Source organism: Anomaloglossus baeobatrachus, chromosome 6, assembly GCF_048569485.1.
Source record: "Anomaloglossus baeobatrachus isolate aAnoBae1 chromosome 6, aAnoBae1.hap1, whole genome shotgun sequence".
Classification (NCBI taxonomy): domain Eukaryota; kingdom Metazoa; phylum Chordata; class Amphibia; order Anura; family Aromobatidae; genus Anomaloglossus; species Anomaloglossus baeobatrachus.
In genome coordinates this window covers 134,209,520-134,228,940 of record NC_134358.1, presented here as the reverse complement: position 1 = coordinate 134,228,940, position 19,421 = coordinate 134,209,520, and the positions used below count along the sequence as shown (strand labels likewise).

At 39.8% G+C, this 19,421-nt stretch overlaps 1 protein-coding gene across 1 annotated transcript; it reads left to right on the top strand.

The window, feature by feature from the left end:
* The first annotated feature begins 106 nt into the window (after positions 1-106).
* Positions 107-18,459, top strand: CHCHD7 (coiled-coil-helix-coiled-coil-helix domain containing 7). Its single transcript, XM_075353256.1, has 4 exons — positions 107-232; positions 11,129-11,191; positions 13,290-13,388; positions 17,870-18,459. The coding sequence occupies exons 2-4, from the start codon at positions 11,141-11,143 to the stop codon at positions 17,972-17,974; spliced, it is 255 nt and encodes an 84-aa protein (XP_075209371.1). The 5' UTR covers positions 107-232; positions 11,129-11,140; the 3' UTR covers positions 17,975-18,459.
* The last annotated feature ends 962 nt before the right edge of the window (positions 18,460-19,421 follow it).

Sequence of the window (19,421 nt, the reverse complement as noted above, 5' to 3'; positions counted from 1 at the left end):
AGTTTAAAATTGCTGTTAGTTGATAGGCTATCTGAGATGTCAATGCTTCATGGGCGGGGTTTATCCAGCAGGTTAGTATGTGCTACTACTTAATGGCTTGCGAGGCTAAAAGTTGACGTATTTCGAATTGGAGTTGTCCGGCTTGTGAGAGGGTGCAGTTGTCACCTTCCCGGCCGGCGGCGTATAGTCAGCAGCCTCACGGCCACCGGGGCTGCTGGGACACAGCAGGGAGGTGAGTGCGGACGCTCCTCCTCTGCACGGCTCCTCAGCCCGCACCGTGCGCCGCCTGCCCACATGTCTCCTTCAGTCACACTCTGCCCTTGCTGCCTGTCAGGGTCATGACTCCTGGAGCTGCACATGGCGGTGGTGCCCGGCCGCCCATGGAGCTCCATGCTGGGCCGTGGTGCAGGGGTCACTCACCCTCCCCACACATCAGAGCTGAGCACACGAGGTGCAGGTGCTGCTCACATTATGGCTGCTCCAGGTCTTCATCGTTTTTGGAAGATCCTTCTTTATTGGTGTGGACTGATATTTGTTTTATTTGGCCATTTTTGCGCCAGGTTGGAGGCCCCTTGTGTGTGTGGAGCAGTTTTTGCGCCGTGTTTTGTTCTCCTGGATCAGAGGCGGTGTTGGTGCGCAGTTTATTGCGCTGTGGAGACGCTCTGTACTATGGCTGCATCTAGTTTGGCCCCCAAGAGCCAATGATGTTAAATGGCGCTCCCTATGCCCATCCTGACAGCGCCCTCCCTACAGACACTAAATCGCTGGCGCAGAAGTGAGCGCACGTCATTACCCTCTGACTATGGCAGTTTTGGAACATTTGCGGAATCAAGTTAACGCTCAGGTGCTCAGTACTCGTAATGACTAGTGATGGGCGAGCACTACCATGCTTGGATGCTCTGTACTCGTAATGACTAGTGATGGGCGAGCACTACCATGCTTGGATGCTCTGTACTCGTAATGACTAGTGATGAGTGAGCACTACCCTGCTCGGATGCTCAGTACTCGTAATGACTAGTGATGAGCGAGCACTACCCTGCTCGGATGCTCAGTACTCGTAATGACTAGTGATGAGCGAGCACTACCATGCTCGGGTGCTCAGTACTCGTAATGACTAGTGATGAGCGAGCACTACCCTGCTCGGGTGCTCAGTACTCGTAATGACTAGTGATGGGCGAGCACTACCCTGCTCGGGTGCTCAGTACTCGTAATGACTAGTGATGAGCGAGCACTACCCTGCTCGGGTGCTCAGTACTCTTAGTGACTAGTGATGGGCGAGCACTACCCTGCTCGGATGCTCTGTACTCGTAATGACTAGTGATGAGCGAGCACTACCATGCTCGGGTGCTCAGTACTCATAATGACTAGAGCTGAACTGGCCAATCATTGACTTCCAATATACTCGAGTTGAGCCCTTTCAGAGCGTCTAACCTGCATGAGTCTAGCACCCGAGCATTTTGGTGCTCGCCTATATCTACTTGCCGCAGTTAGTGATGAGCGAACATTACCATGCTCGGGAGCTCTGTATTCGAAAGGAGCAGTTAGACGGGTGATATTTGTATACCCGTGTATAATGGAAGTCAAGAGGAACTCTATCATTTTTCTGGACACTCTGTGTTCCCCATTGACTTCCATTATACCTGGGTACTCAAGTTACGCCCATCTGATCATCCAACTGCTCCTTACTAGTACCAAGCACCCGAGCACGGTAGTGTTCACTCATCACTAGTCACGAGGACTGCTCATGATACGGAAGAGAGCTGAGCTTAGTTGTCCCTTTACGGTTGTTATGTTAAAAAGAGGAAAAATTGGCAAGTGTAAGGCTAATTTTACATTTTTTTTTTTTACCTATGTTCAGTGGTCCCGTTGGAGCTTCTGTCCGAACACCCCCAGCAAAACGGGTTTTGGACCCATGGGGCCATTGACTATAAAGGGGCAGACTGAGTCAGCGTGTTCTGTCTTGCACCATTTTTGGGCGTATACGCCTTCTGCAGACGGACACCCAGACAGAGCAGCATGTGCAGAGACAGAGCACACTCTGACCAGTATCTGAGCCAATTTGACAAAGGCCAAATTGTGGTGGGTAGATTGGGTCACAGCACCTCTTGTGAGGTGGTCCTGGTTTACAATGGTTAGTAGCTACCAAAAATTGTCAGAGGAAGATCAGTCAGTGAGTCAGGGCACCATGGTTTGTGCTTGGGGAGAGAAGGCGAGCTTATCCATTCTGATACTAGAAGAGCTAGTGTAGCATCGAAAGCTACATCTGGCTGTGATAAAAATTTCACTGTACACACGTAGGACATATTAGGCAGCTGGTAATGTTGTTGCTGATCGGCATACATACCATGCACATCAAAAACATACTGTGCAGACTCTGCGTACGTGCCACGCTCATCACAATCATACCGCATAGGGGCAGCCAACAGGGTGGACAGTTAGGCTGGGGCCACACAAGCATTACTGCGAGTGCAACGAATGACACTCCTACTCTGCAGGAGTGTAAGCAGTGTCATGCCACTTTGATGTGATTACAGCACAGCCGGGGAGGAGGGGGCGCTCGGTGCCGATGAGAGGGAGGGACTAATCTCCCTAGCTCTTCCATTTTCTTTTTTGTATATCAGACGGCACTCTGGTGTAATGCGAGTGCAGTGCAATGTTTCTCTCACACCCATAGATTTGTATGGGTGCAAGTGAAAACTAATTGGATTCCACCCACTGCATGCTGCGATTTCTTTCTCAGCCCTAATCGGATCGAGAAAACAATCACTCATGGAAGCGGCCCCATAGAGTAAAATTGGTACGTGTGGAATGTGATTTTTTGTTTTTTATCGCATTCCACTCTCCGTTTTTCTCACCGTGTGTCCTGACCCTTATTGTCCAGATCTTAGGCGTACAGAAACACTGAACATTTATTCTCATTTTTTTTTTTTATTCTTTTTAAATGTTTCACATTTACAATGCCCCCCCCCCTCCCCACCCAAAAAAAAATACAGAACTAACAGTGATGAAAGTCTGATCTAGTTTACTAAAGGAAAATAGTCTTTTTTTTTTTTTTTTTTTTTTTTTTTTTTTTTTTTTTTAATTTCCATGTAAGAGAAATAAAAAATAAATGTCTGAATAAGGCCCCAAAGGTGTAACTTTAAAACTGCAGTCCTGCCATGATCCGCTGTTATCAGAGGTGATATGTGAGCGACGTGTTTACAGAGCTAGCTGCCTTTGTCATAGAAAAAAGGGGGAAAGAGGGTGCTCCTGTGTGCAAACAATTATTAATAATAAAAAGATGTAATGTATACACTTGCCTAAAGATGTTGTACTCCAGGTACAACACCGTAGATTACGCTGCCGGAGGGTTCTGAACACCACGTTCACACCGCCAATGATCCTGTCCTGACGTCCCTGCAGGGCTCTCACATGTGCCGCCGCTCGTGCTGTCACTTTCCAAGGGTACGTGTATATCCAGCGTTCCAGCGCCACACTGTAGCTCCTGCTCCGGTACCGGAAGATCACCTTGGATGTTGGTGTTGGTGTCAGGCCAATCCCATGGTGGAATGTCAAAGGGGTCAGTAACTCCCACTTTGGCTGCAGCAACCCCGTGAGCCCCAAATGGAGATACAGAATTAAAGTTCAAAGGGGAAAAAAATCACGTTGCTGGATCGCGCTGCTAAAGGAGGATATGATGGTTATTTTAGATGCTGAAATCATTTATTATTCTAAAGGCACAACACGTTTTGGGGGCATGTCCTCCCCCTTCCTCAGGTAGCAATAAAATGAACTTAACATATGGACATATACAGTCATATGAAAAAGTTTGGGCACCCCTATTAATGTTAACCTTTTTTCTTTATAATAATTTGGGTTTTTGCAACAGCTATTTCAGTTTCATATATCTAATAATTGATGGACTGAGTAATATTTCTGGATTGAAATGAGGTTTATTGTACTAAGAGAAAATGTGAAATCCGCATTTAAACAAAATTTGACCGGTGCAAAAGTATGGGCACCTGAACATAAAAGTGACATTAATATTTTGTAGATCCTCCTTTTGCAAAAATACCAGCCTCTAGTCGCTTCCTGTAGCTTTTAATGAGTTCCTGGATGAAGGTATATTTAACCATTCCTGTTTACAAAACAATTCCAGTTCAGTTAAGTTTGATGGTTGCCGAGCATGGACAGCACGCTTTAAATCATCCCACAGATTTTCAATGATCTTCAGGTCTGGGGACTGGGATGGCCATTCCAGGACATTGTTCCTCTGCATGAATGAATGAGTAGATTTGGTGCGGTGTTTTGGATCATTGTCTTGCTGAAATATCCATCCCCTGCGTAACTTCAACTTCGTTACTGATTCTTGCACATTATTGTCAAGAATCTGCTGATACTGAGTTGAATCCATGCGACTCGCAACATTAACAAGATTCCCGGTGTCGGCATTGGCCACACAGCCCCAAAGCATGATGGAACCTCCGCCAAATATTATTGTGGGTAGCAAGTGCTTTTCTTGGAATGTCGTGTTTTTTTGCCTCCATGCATAACGCCTTTTTGTATGACCAAACAACTCAATCTTTGTTTCATCAGTCCACAGGACCTTCTTCCAAAATGTAACTGGCTTGTCCAAATGTGCTTTTGCATACCTCAGGTCGGCTCTGTTTGTGGCGTGCTTGCAGAAACGGCTTCTTTCGCATCACTCTCCCATACAGCTTCTCCTTGTGCAACATGCGCTGTATTGTTGACCGATGCACATTGACACCATCTGCAGCAAGATGATGCTGCAGGTCTTTGGAGGTGGTCTGTGGATTGTCCTTGACTGTTCTCACCATTCTTTTTCTCTGTCTTTCTGATATTTTTCTTGCCCTGCCACTTCTGGGCTTAACAAGAACTGTACCTGTGTTCTTCCATTTCCTTACTATGTTCCTCACAGTGGAAACTGACAGTTTAAATCTCTGAGACAACTTTTTGTATCCTTCCCTGAACAACTATGTTGAATAATCTTTGTTTTCAGATCATTTGAGAGTTGTTTTGAGGAGCCCATGATACCACTCTTCATAGGAGATTCAAATAGGAGAACAACTTTGCAAGTGGCCACCTTAAATACCTTTTCTCATGATTGGATACACCTGCCTATGAAGTTCAAAGCTCAATGAGGTTACAAAACCAATTTAGTGCTTTTGTGAGTAAAAAGTAGTTAGGAGTGTTCAAATCAAGAAATTGATAAGGGTGCCCATACTTTAGCACCGGCCAAATTTTGTTTAAATGCGGATTGCACATTTTCTGTTAGTACAATAAACCTCATTTCATTCCAGAAATATTACTCAGTCCATCAGTTATTAGATATATGAAACTGAAATAGCTGTTGCAAAAACCCAAATTGTTATAAAGAAAAAAGGTTAACATTAATAGGGGTGCCCAAACTTTTTCATATGACTGTGTATATATGTGTATGTGAGAGGAGAGTAATGGCAATTCAAATCAATAGATAAAACTTCACCCCAAATTAATTAATTCCCAAATAATTGATAATTAACCCCCAATTGACCAAAGGGGGAACAGTGAATCTAAGGGAAAATAAAATTAAATAAAAAACATTAAATACAATAAAATGTAGTAAAATTGGACTAAATAAATAAGATGGGCTATGAGTGATTGTGCCATGCCGAATAAGGACATGTTTTAAAGGTGTCCCTATTCGGCATGGCACAATCACTCATAGCCCATCTTTAGCATTTTTAATTTGAACACGAAACAGATAGGGACACCTTTTAAAACTGTCATTATTGAGTAAATAACGGTAGATGATAGAGAAAGGTACTGGACACTGGTGGAACAAGAATCCGTTTGGATTTTTAAACTGGGTACACTCCATCCAGAGGGACTAAATATTATGACTGATCAAATGAGGCTCCAGGTTTTTAATAATGCCTATTCAATTCTATAAGAAAAGACAGGGGACAAAATAGTCTTCTTGGGCTGTATAAAAATAAATTAAAATTTATATTCAAGCCCTTACCATTGGTTTCAGAGCCCAGAAGATGTTCGGGTTACTTTCAAGTTTAAGAATTTTAATTTAGTCCTCTCCAATTTTTTATATTTATAATTGGATTATGTCTATGCTCCTCTTCTCTTTTGTTGAACTGAAGGGTATTTAGGGGTTAAAATCAGGGCTGTGGAGTCGGTAAGCCAAACCTTCGACTCAGACTCCGACTCCGACTCCTCAAATTCTCTTGCACCGACTCCGGCTCCGACTCCGACTCCGGCTCCGACTCCGACTCCTACATATATTGCTTATAGTTAGGTGAAAAATTTATTGTAGTACATGAATATGTGTATGTGAACATCAGACATTTAATAATTTTTATGATACAATAATCAAGATATTTGGATAGAACATAAAATATATTTATTGGAATACAACTTTAGAACACAAAAAACTGTAATAAATTGTAAATATGTAATACACTATGTAATATACAGTAGATTACATATATATCTTGTGTGTGTGTATATACACTGTATATATATATATATATATATATATATATATATTTTACATATTTACAATTTATTAGTTTTTTGTGTTCTAAAGTTGTATTCCAATAAATATTTTATGTTCTATCCAAATATCTTGATTATTGTATCATAAAAACAATTAAATGTCTGATGTTCACATTGTACTACAATAAATTTTTCACTTAAATATAAGCATTATACTAAATGTTATTATTTAGTAAAATATTCAGCACATTCTGCATTGCACTCCTGTCCCCAATTTATTATATATTTTAGGAGTCGGAGTCTGTGCATTTTATACCGACTCCGACTCCGACTCCACCAAAATGAGCTCCGACTCCACGACTCCGACTCCGACTCCACAGCCCTGGTTAAAATTACAGTTGGGGTTTATATATTCTTGGTCATATTCCTGTGTATTTTCAGTATATATATTTAATTTCATGAACGATTTTATAAATGAATATATAAATTATTTATTTAGTCTAATATTACTAAATTTTATTCTATTTAATGTTTTTTATTTAATTTTATTTTCCCTTAGATTCACTGTTCCCCTTTGGTCAATTGGGGGTTAATTATCAATTATCTGGGAATTTGGGGTGAAGTTTTATTTATTGATTTGAATCTCTATCTATATATGTCCATATATAAAGTTCATTTTATTGCAACCTGAAGAAGGGGGGAGGACATGCCCCTGAAACGCGTTGTGGCTTCAGAATAATAAATGATTTCAGCATCTAAAATAACCATCATCTCCTCCTTTAGCAGCGCGACCCAGCACCGTAATTTTTTTTCCCTTTGAACTTTAATTCTGCCTTTGTCATAGAGGAGAATCCCACTGATCTCTTTACCCCTTAATGATGTCCATATGTCCTAAATGGTCTTGCGGGCAACCATTGATTTTAAGACTAAACCATTAACTCTTGTATCTCTCTAAATGCCCATGATCAGGAAGCCAATGTATGGAAGGTATCGCTGTTCAGGCAGCTCCTGTGGTATTTAGGAAATTGACTTAAAGCACCACTCCAATGTTATATTTACAGCACTACTCCAGGGCTGAAGAAACAATACAAGTTCCCTGTCATATACTCACCCTCTGGCATTTTCATTTTTTTTTCTTTTTTGTGCCCATATCTTCTCACTTGCCGGAAGTCAGAACTTGCGTCACAAACTCTCAATACGTCTCTATGGAAGTGAGAACGAGGCTGTCATAGACTGTTACTGAACTGTGACCTCCGATGCACTCCATGAAATGCTGGAGCTGCTGGCAGGTCACAAATTGCTGCATACCAACCAGAGCAATGCTGTAAAACAATGAAAGATGGTGGCAGGTGAGTATAGGACAGGAGGCTTAGATTTAACTCACTGCTCCAGTGGGGTAATAAAAAAAAAAAAAAATAATACTGGAGTGCTACTCGATTAAAAAGAAGTCACCTGTTACTCGATATTGCAGCCAAGAGCAGCATTGATTGCATTCTGAAGTGAAAGACCACTGAAAGGTAGTGTTCCATAAAGGGACAAAGTAAAAAAAATTAAGCTGTTAGAGGGTCTAAAGTTTTATGGATAAGCTTCAATATTTTCTTCTTGCATTGATATACTTTTTTATTAGTCTATGATTGCGTTTGGGTTATGTTAATGGATATAATCTGTTGAACATTATATAATTCAATAAAGACTACAGTTATAAAAAAAAATCTGAAAATAAAGAAAACAAAATCCAATAAAATTATGTAAAAAAAAAAAGTAGCAAAAACTCGTTTCATCATAGAGCTGACAAAAAAGTAGCATTAAACCCAATCAAAAGGTCAAATATAAATAAATTGTATCGCTGAAAACACCATCTTGTCCCGCAAAAAAACAAGCTGCCACACACAGCTCCATCAGGAAAAAAAAGTTATAGCTCTCAGAATACAGCAATGCAAAAACATTTATTTTTTTTCTTTAAAATTTGTTTTAATGGTGTAAAAGTGTCAACAAAGAAAAACATATATAGTATTACTGTAACTGTAATGACCTGAAGAATAAAATGTGTTATCGTCTCACGGCATGGCGAACAGCGTAAAAAAAACCTAAACTATTCCTGAATTGCTGTTTTTGCCTCACAAAAAGGAGAATAGAGAGCAATCAAAAAATATTGTGGCCCCAAATAGTACCAATAAAAACTCCAACTCATCCCACAAAAAAAATAAAGACCTCATGATTTTGGTGGTAGAAAACAAAAAAACCCCAAACTATAGCCTTCAAAATTCAGTGACGCACAAACCTTTATTTTGGAAAAAAAAAAACAACAATTTTTTTTTTTTTTAGTGTAATAGCAGTCAATCCTAAAAACAAAATAACAGAAAAAACTCTATCAACTTGATATCACTGTAATTATACAGACCAGAGGAATAAAGACATCTAATCATTTATACACCACAATGAACGGCGTAAAAAAGTAAAGCCAATTCTTTAATTGCTGTTGATTTGTTCATTCTGTCTTCCAAAGATTGCAGTATGGCGGGGCTCATATTTATCCTGTGCTCTATGCTGAGTTCTTACATGGGGTCTACATGTTAATCTCTGAACTAAAGTGGTTCGGACATAATTCCCAATGGAAAACTCACTGTAATGAGACAGAGGGGGACACGTTGAACTACCATCTGGCCTGTGGTGCGGCGGTGTCCATCTTCTTACGCATGCACAAAAGTGCGATCGTCAAAAGATTTGGTCATCTTTGAAAAGATGGACATAGCTGAACATAAACCAAAAGGAGTCTGGAGTAACTCTGCTGCCTCATTAGTAAATTAATCCATTGGGGGTTTCACAGGAATCAAGAATTCCGGAGATGTAGATGGAAACTCCGATGTAAGTGGTCAGCATAGAGCACAGGATAAATGTGAATTGATCCAAAATGTTCTGTACCCAACTTGACACAAATGGCATTCGACTCAACCCACAAACACACACGTCCTCACTCAGGTCTTTTAACGGAATATTTCTGAATTCTTCCACATTACTGGTAACACAAAGGTTCTGGAAAAACGATATGGCTCCCCCAAAAAAGAAATCCAGCAAAATCTACACTCCCAAATCCAAATGCCTTACAATGTGCCAAAACCACAGTTAGCGTCTTCATGTTTGGCATTGTTGTAGTGAGGAGTGCCCACTTAACTTACGGGGTGCAGATTTCCAGAGGCACAAGCTAGAAGAAAACTGCAGATTCAGTATGTTGAGATGAAGCCACAGTCCTGTACCTGTTAAACAAACAGATATTACTACAGAAGAACAGCAAAATGATACTTTAGAATGATATGATCTTGTTGAAGGTGCTTTTAATCTCTCTTATTCAGCACATGCGCTGTGTTGTGCACATGCTGCAGCCAGCAATAAGATAGTCTACAAGTGAGACGGGCTGGAACTCTGATTGGGAAGGTGAGTAAACTGATTATTGCTGCCAGAATCCCTAACATTCATTCCATCTTGGAGACATGCTGGAAAAGGGGCAATTGTCCATCTAGCCACTCGGTTGGGCACCACTTATTTAATGATTGAGCGATTGTTGTGCTGAAACCCTTTCTTGTAGACATGGCCAACCCTCAGGTAACAGTAAATGAAAGTCAATGGACACAGGTGGCTAAATTGAAGGAATTGCTTCATCACCCTTTTACAGTGGCTAAAAAATTACAAGCTGTGGATTTAACTCCTGGCATTTTCATAAGAGTGGAGGAACTTGCTGTTTTGCCTGTCCCAAAGAGGAGGTTTAATCAGATTGCATTGTTGCTTCAATGAAATTGAGAGAGACGTTACTAGAAAATAAAAGTCTTCTGGCAGCTGTTTGTCGGCCCAAGTCATCGTATATTGATAAATAATCAGCTCACTAAAGAAAAAGAACCTCTGACAGAGGTAGCGGCTACAGGACGGCAGGAGGAGTTGTCATCCAGGCCTACTGCTCCATATCTTTAGCAACATTAGAAATAGAGATTCATTTTTATTCTTGCCGATTTTCAAAGTCCAATGTGTCAGCTACGCTTAGGGTATGTGCGCACGTTGCTTTTTACCTGCTTTTTACCTGCTTTTTTGCTGCTTTTTCTTCTGCGCTGTTTAATGCCAAAATGGATGTGTTCTTCTATTCAAGCAAAGTCTATGGGAATTTGGGTTTCTTGTTCACACTATGTTGTTCAAAATGCTGCCTTTTTGTGGCAGAACTTTGGTCAAAAACTCAGCTTTGCAGTGCAAAACCCAAATGGCAAAAACAATTGACATGTTGCTTCTTTGAAAAGCTGAGTTTTTGACCAAAGTTCTGCCACAAAAAGGCAGCATTTTGAACAACATAGTGTGAACAAGAAACCCAAATTCCCATAGACTTTGCTTGAATAGAAGAACACATCCATTTTGGCATTAAACAGCGCAGAAGAAAAAGCAGCAAAAAAGCAGGTAAAAAGCAGGTAAAAAGCAACGTGCGCACATACCCTCTCTGAGTGAAATGTGTGGGAGTTTCTCATATTTGCATAATTTTGTATCCTTAATCTTTTGATAGGGTTTTTTTTTTTTTTATGGGGCCGGGTAATTTTGTGGCACTTTTTATAAGTACTGATGTGATTTGAAATTTGAGGGGTTTTTTTTATTTACTTTGTTATAGTTCTTGAACAAGATGTCTTCACAACGAAACGTGAGAGCTGCTGATATCAATCCATGTTTGGAGGTTTGTTGAGATCTTTGTATTAAAATGTTTATGTTGTGACTCACGAGGTAGTAAATAGTCGTCTACGTATATTCCTCCAACAATGAGAATATTCACGTTTTGAACTCTAATAGTTATTTTTCTGTTCACCTTGGAGTATTACTTTCGGATTCCCTCACTTCCACATCGACAGGCGAGCGGAGCCATTGATGACACGTCTACTATATACAGTGCCTTGCGAAAGTATTAGGCTCCCTTGAATTTTTCAACTTTTACCCACATTTCAGGCTTCAAACATAAAGCTAAAAATTTAATGTTATGGTGAAGAATCAACAAGAAGTGGGACACAATTGTGATGTTGAATGAAATATATTGCTTATTTTAAACTTTTTTAAAAAATAACTGAAAAGTAGGGCGTGCAATATTTTTCGTCCCCTTTACTTTAAGTGCAGCAAACTCACTCCAGAAGTTCATTGAGGATCTCTGAATGATCCAGTGTTGTCCGAAATGACTGATGATAAATATAAGCCACCTGTGTGTAATCAAGTCTCGTAAAAATGCACCTGCTCTGTGATAGTCTGTGTTCTTTAAAGTGCAGATAGCATCATGAAGACCAAGGAACACAACAGGCAGGTCTGTGATACTGTTGTGGAGAAGTTTAAAGCCAGATTTGGTTACAAAAAGATTTCCAAAACTTTAAACATCCCAAGGAGCACTGTGCAAGCGATCATATTGAAATGGAAGGAGTATCCTACCACTGCAAATCTACCAAGACCTGGCCGTCTATCCAAAGTTTCATCTCAAGCAAGGAGAAGACTGATCAGATATGCAGCCAAGAGGCCCATGATCATTCTGGATGAACTGCAGAGATCTCCGGATGAAATGGTAGAGTCTGTCCGTAGGACCACAATCAGTCATACACTGCACAAATCTGGCCTTTATGGAAGAGTGGCAAGGAGACAGCCATTTCTCAAAGATATCTATAAAAAATGTTGTTTAAAGTTTTCCACAAGGCACCTGGGAGACACACCAAACATGTGGAAGAAGGTGCTCTGGTCAGATGAAACCAAAAAAAATCGAACTATTTGGGCACAATGCCAAATGATATGTTTGGCGTAAAAGCAACACAGCTCATCACCCTAAACACACCATCCCCACTGTCAAACGTGGTGGCAGCATCATGGTTTGGGCCTGCTTTTCTCCAGCAGGGACAGGGAAGATGGTTAAAATCGATGGGAAGATGGATGGAGCCAAACACGACCATTCTTGAGGAAAACCTGTTGGAGTCTGCAAAAGACCTGAGACTGGGATGGAGATTTGTCTTCCAACAAGACAATGATCCCAAACATAAAGCGAAATCTACAATGGAATGGTTCACAAATAAACGTATCCAGGTATTAGAATGGCCAAGTCAGTCCAGACCTGAATCCAATCGAGAATCCGTGGAGAGAGCTGAAAACTGCTGTTCAAACGCTCTCCATCCAGCCTCAGTCAGCTCCAGCTATTTGCAAAGGAAGAATGGGCAAGAATTTCAGTCTCTCAATGTGCAAAACTGATAGACACATACCCCAAGCGACTTGCAGCTGTAATCGCAGCAAAAGGTGGCGCTACAAAGTATTATCTTAAAGAGGATGAATAATATTGCACGCCCCACTTTTCAGTTATTTATTTTTTAAAAAAACTTTAAAAGTTTAAAATAAGCAATATATTTCGTTCAACTTCACAATTGTCCCATCTGATTTGATTGTTTGTTGATTCTTCACCATAACATTAATTTTATCTTTGTTTTAAAGCCTGAAATGTGGGAAAAGGATACATTTAAGGGAGCCAAATACTTGTGCAAGGCACTGTATGTCAGGTATTTGTCTCAGGTTGATGAACGTACGTGATACCAGCCGGTCTCACACACAACTCGGTGCGTATAACTGGATGTGACATAAATGGGAACACTCACATTTCGATGCAGAAGTGAGTTGACCTGGAATACTCTTTACTGTTTGATCGCACTCATCTGATCGGTGTGTTTTTAAAGGATTTTTTCTGTATTTAAAGCACTAATGATGGAAAAATAAAGACCTATGAATGTGGATAACAAAATAATTTTTAATTTCTCCGAAAGGAAAGCAATGCTTCATCAAAGTGCATGGATCAGAACAACTACCAGAGAGAAATGTGTGTTTTGTATTTTCACCGATATAGACAGTGCAGAAAGTTTTGGGTAAGTTCAGATCTTTTAAAGGTAATATAGAATATTTCTTTCAAAGTTTATAATTTAACATGATATTAATAAAAATTATAAAATTTATTTTTTTTTGGGAGGGGCAAGTGTAAAAGTTTTGTTTTGAGTGTATGTATACATACATACATACATACATACATACATACATACAGTCATGGCCGAAAGTGTTGGCACTCTTGAAAGTAAGAAAAAAAGGCAAAGTAGACATTTCACACAAAACCACCAGAAATGGACTGGACAAATTTGTTGGCACCTTTCCAAAATGTGGGTAAACAACTTTATTTGAAGCATGTGATGCTCGTTCAAACTCACCTGTGTTAAGTAACAGGTGTGGGCACTATGAAAATCACACCTGAGACCAGATAAAAAGTGGAGAAGTTGACTCAATCATTCCATGTCAGTGTGTACAACACTAAGCATGGAGAACAGAAAGAGGAGAAGAGAACAGTCTTAGGACTTGAGGACCCAAATGTATTAACAATTTAAGGCTACAAGTCCACTTCCAGAGATCTTGATGTTTTTTTCCATGGTGCACAACATAATCCCTTGGCAGTGAAGTTAATCTCCCTGGCAGTGGATGGCAGAGCAAAATTGATAAAAAGTTGGCCAGCAATGAGTCTTGATCTAAATCCTATTGAACACCCGTGTAAAGATCTTGAAATTGCTCTTGAGAGAAGGCACCCTTCAAATATGAGAGCCCTTCAAACAGTTTGCAAAAGCTCAGTAGTCCAGTTGATAGATGTAAGAAGCTTGTTGGTGGTTATTGGAAGTGATTGATTGCAGTTATGTCTTCCAAAGGTTGTGCCAACACTTTTTTTTGTTTTTTTTTTTCCGGGCCATTTTTGGAGCTTTGTGAAATTTGTTATATTTGCCGCCTTCTTTTTTTTTTTCCCCAAAACGTGAATAACAAAACGTGTGTTTGTGTGTACGTACGTATGTCACTATAAAACGTTCTTTAGGTTTACAAAAACAAAAAAATCCTATATGAATACAATATATGCTTGTTGGGGGTTTGAGGTTTCTCTCTTTTTTTTTGTTTTTTTTTTTTTTTGTGCTAAATTAAAAAGACATGACCATTTTTGTAGTGCTCGTCTGTCTCCACATTGCATTTTTGATACAGGTTTCGTACATGCTTCTTTGGGGCTTCTGTCAGTAGCACTCCAAAAGCAGGATTCCAGCGTAACCCTTGATGGGGGGGGGTTTTGACTTCAAGCCCATCACGACATGGCTAGTTTCAATTTTTTTTCTTTTTTCCTCCCCTCCCTTCAAGAGCTATAACTTTTTTTTTTTTTTTTTGACATTGATGTATTTATAAAAAAAAAATATTGGGGTTTATTTTAATGTCTTTGGCGACTTTTGTTTCAGTAGCTAATTTTGCTTGCTTGATTTCTTTTACATTTCCTAGTGACAATTCTATACTCCTGAAATGCTATTTCTGTATTCTCAGCCTTACATTGTGTGGTAAAAATGACATGGTGATATGAATGTCCTCCATCAGTATGATTACAGTGATTCTAAACTTGTCCAGGTTTGGTTTGCTTTTTATTTATTTTCAGTGGTGAAAAAATTTTTTTGGGATTGTCGCAATTTTTGAGACTTGTAACTTTTTTTTTTTTTTTTTTTTTTTTTTTTTAATAGCTGACTGAGCCTAATAAGAGTTTATTTTCTTTGTGGGGCGAAACAATGTTTTTATTAACATTTTGGAATTGATATAACATTTTGATGTTTTGTCACAGCATTTTTTGTGGAATTGATGCAACCAACAAAAAAAAAAACTTTTTTTTTTTCCGCTTTTACAGTTTTTACGAATCAGGATAATTAATCATTTTTTCAGAAAGTGACTCTCTACAGTCAGTGGCCTGGTTAGGTGTTACACTCCAATGTTCTTTTTCAGAGCTTCATATTGAAAATGTGCCAATTATTATTAATAATTTAATATTATTTTTTTTTTTTTTTTTCCCTCAATTTCTAAATTCACTCACTTTGTCCATTGTGCCAGGATTAGTGATGGGTATTCCTGGACTGTAACAGTCTGGATCTGCGTGGTATCAAACATACCTGAGTGCCGAACCCACGCCCAGAATTCTCAAGGAATTCTGGCTAATGATCCGGGTCCGGCTCTCGGGAAATATAAAAAAAATAAAGAAAATAAAAAGTGCTTCATACTTACTGAGACTCCGGTGCAGCTGTAACTGCTTCCAGGCTGCTCATTGTTCTTCCAGGGCCACTCATTATTGCTAATCCATATGCACTGCTTTCCCCGCCCACCAGCAGTGGCGTATATATTTGGTTGCAGTCAGATGCCGTCACACCGGCTGGGGGCGCATCTGACTACAACCAATCACAGACCTTGTCTGCCGGTGTAAAAGTAACTTCATTAAAATAAATAAATAAAAAATTGGCGTAGGGTCCCCCCATATTATGATACCCAGCACAGATAAAGCATATGGTTACAGGCTGCAGGCCCCAGCCGCGCACTTATTTTGGCTTTGTATCAAAATAAGAGGAACCACATGCGGCTTTTTTTAATTATTTAAATAAATTTTAAAAAATGAGTGCAGTCCGCTCAGTTTTGATACCCAGCCATTATAAAGTCCGACAGCTGGGGGCTGGTATTCTCACGCTGGGGAGACACATGCTTATTGGCCCCCAACCCCCAACCTAAAACAAAAAAATGGCAGCCTGCATTGCTAAGATTGCTGTAACCATTAGATGGGACATTCCTGGAACTTTACTCGGCTCTTCCCAATTGCCTGGTACGGTGGTAATCGGGGTAATAAGGGGTTATTCACAGATTAGTAATGGAAGTCTATGAGACGACACCAATTACTAATTTGTAAGTGAAAAAAAATAATCACAAACACCGAAAAAATCCTTTATTTGAAATAAAATTCAAAAACCACCCAATTGTTTTTATTTCAATTTACAGTGAGCCGTAGACAGGGTCTGTTATTGATTGCAGTCAGACGCTGTCTCACAGGATGGGGGCACATCTGACTGCAACCAATCACAGATGCGGGGACTGCCGGTGGGTGGGGGAAGCAGGGAATATGGATTATCGATAATGAGCAGCCCCGGAAGTGAAAAGAGTAGGAGCAGTGTACAGCCACATGTGAGACTGGAAGTATGAAGCGCCTGCTCCAATTCCACTATCCCTTCTACCACCATTTTTTACACGCCAGATTTTTGTCCCCATAGACTTATATGGGCATCAGCATCCAAACAAATATCTGTGATCAGGTCAAGACTGGAACTGGATTTTTTTTTTTTTTAAATCGGGTAGAGCTGCAGGTCCTGGTTATCTGCGAGTTTGCCCATTACTAGTCAGGATATAACTAATATACATCCGTAAAGCCTTATTATGATATCCATGCTTCCTGGTCTCATTCCTAGTTTTCATTAATAGAACATGTGCCCATTTATTTTTAAAATAAGTGGCTTATCTTTTTTTTTTATAGCCATGGGTCAATACAAGTGTATGAAAAACTTGGACCGCATACTGATGGCATCCTAGCGGCATCATCAAGCTGTCCAATTTAAACTGTTATGTGAGATTTCTTAAAGCTTCTCACTGGTGGCCTAAACTGACACACTTATGAAAATCTGACCCATGACACTAATAAATAATGGTCGAATTGTTGTGTTTTTTTTTTTCTTTTTCTTTTTTTTTCTTCCATATGTGAAATAAACCTAAGATAATTTCTTACTGAACCATTAAGTCCACTTAGAAAAAACTCAATTCAGCACTCTGGGGTAGTGGGAGAATTTGTTCAGAATTCAATGGGACCCAAATTTCCAGTCTAAACAATATGGTCATTAGGTGATATGTTTGGTTTAGTAAAACAGCAGGTATTGTGACTGTAATATGGACCCTAACATTCATCCTTATTACAGTCAGGTGAAAGTACAGTATAGGCCCACTTAAAGGGTCTGATTTCTGCTCCTAAACAAACACCAACTATATACAATTCATGGAACCGTCCACCATTTGGGAAACATATAGGTCTAGGTGAGCTGTGATAATATTTTTGTTGTTTATATACAATTCATGCAGCGCTCAGTTAGTGGGCTGAACACACTGTCCGACACACATTGGGATGTGCCGCCAGCAACAGTCATGAAATGACCTGAATGAATGATACAATTGCCAGATGAAGGAGCACTGATTGTCAATTTTCAGCATTTACCTTTTGTAAATGGGTGTTTAGGGATTTTTTTTGTACACTTTTTTTTTTTTTTTATTTTTTATTTTGCATCAGAATTTGAAAACCTAAACCAGGCTTTGGTTTTACAAAGTTAAAGTATATTAGAGATTCACTTCTTGTCTATGGTTTACAAATACTAAGGTAATATATTGACCACAGTATGTCAATGTGTGGCCTGAGGCTCGATGATGGCGGACTACCTATACTCGTGCTATACATTGTAGGAATATTAATATTTGACATCTGTTATTGCAGCACACGATTATGATGAAAAGAAGAGGAGATGGTGTGAGCCCTGCGATGCCCACTGCCGAAGAAAGAAAGCAAATTCTGGCATCTCTGCATCAGCTGCCATACTGAAGAACCATTTGCCTTTTTTTTTTCCTTGCATTTTATTTGCCCTTCAAAAGTTCATTTAATTTTTATTTTATTTTTTTTTTTTTGTATGAAGAAAGTTCTAATGTGTTGAGGGTACTACGTCGTTATATGTGATTTTACATACTGAGCGATTCTTGTATTCATGGCCCATAAATGTCTGTCATATTGTTTTAATTTTACTTACAGCTGCACTTACATGGTGAATTTTCTACAATAATTGTAGGCAATAATGTTGAAATGTTCCCAAACTATCAGTCTATATGTGAGTAGCACAGTTGATGGTTTTATAGTAATTACTGATCAAGAGTGCCAAATAATTCTAGTAGAATCCATTCCTATAACCCAGCAGATTTATTCAGATTTCTTGGGGAAGATTTATCAAAATTGATTTTTCTCTACACCCTAATAGCACCATACAGAGAGGATATCTGCCACAAGAAACCTTCAAAATAAAAAGTCTGAACCTCTCCATACCCCTCAGTGTTGTTTATTGTTCCTGTGAGAGGAGACCTACACTCCTGCGGGATGAAAAGTTAATGTACTGTACCTTTTAGAAATTTATTTAGGGTTGCAGCAGACGTCCCCAGGAGGTGTAGTTGATGGGTTCTGTTGACACACCGTCTGCAGTAATGTGTGCCTGTAATCCCAGCTACCTGGGAGGTGGTGGTCTGCTGTCTTTCCAGGCAATTGCTGGAATAGGGAAGGGATGCCATACTGCTTCTGGCAGGCTCCTTCCAGAATCCGCAGTTATAGCCGGATGTGATGTGGTATGCCGACGCTTGCTTGCTCTGCAAATGGTGGTGTTTCTGGAAGCGCATGCACACAGTCGAACTGGCTGCTTTAGAGTTTGGAAGACTGGACAGGATTAAGAGTGATTTGGGGTCACCTTGGTGAGCCCTGAAACCCTAACTGACTTAGTGCCCCCACGATGGATAGTACTCTTGCCCCACCACATCGCATAATCTGCAGTTACTCCCTCCTGCTGGCAGTGGTTTTCCAGCTATGGTGAAAATGGTGGCAGAATGGATGATCTAGTGATGCCTAGCGATGATACTGCAAATAAGCCAAAACCTTCTAGCATGGTAGTTTCCAAAATATAGGATGGGGTGAGTACTAAAAAGGAGTAGGTGTCAAGCTTGCTGATTGTTATTGGTATATTCATTAGGAAGGCTTTTTCAAAGAGTAAGTACAAGGAATATGCCTTATATAGAGAAAAGTTGCCCAACTGGTATACTTAAGAGCTCTATCACTCCTATATAGATAAATAGTGGTGGAAGAATCTCATCCCTGTTTTAGGAGATAGAATCGATAATTTGAAGACTAAATTGAGTAGTCAGAAGGAAAAAAACGTCAAACCAATGTTCCTTCTTCCTCCTGAAGTAAACGTTATGTTCCATCTGACTATTTCTGATGAAGAAGTAAAGGATAC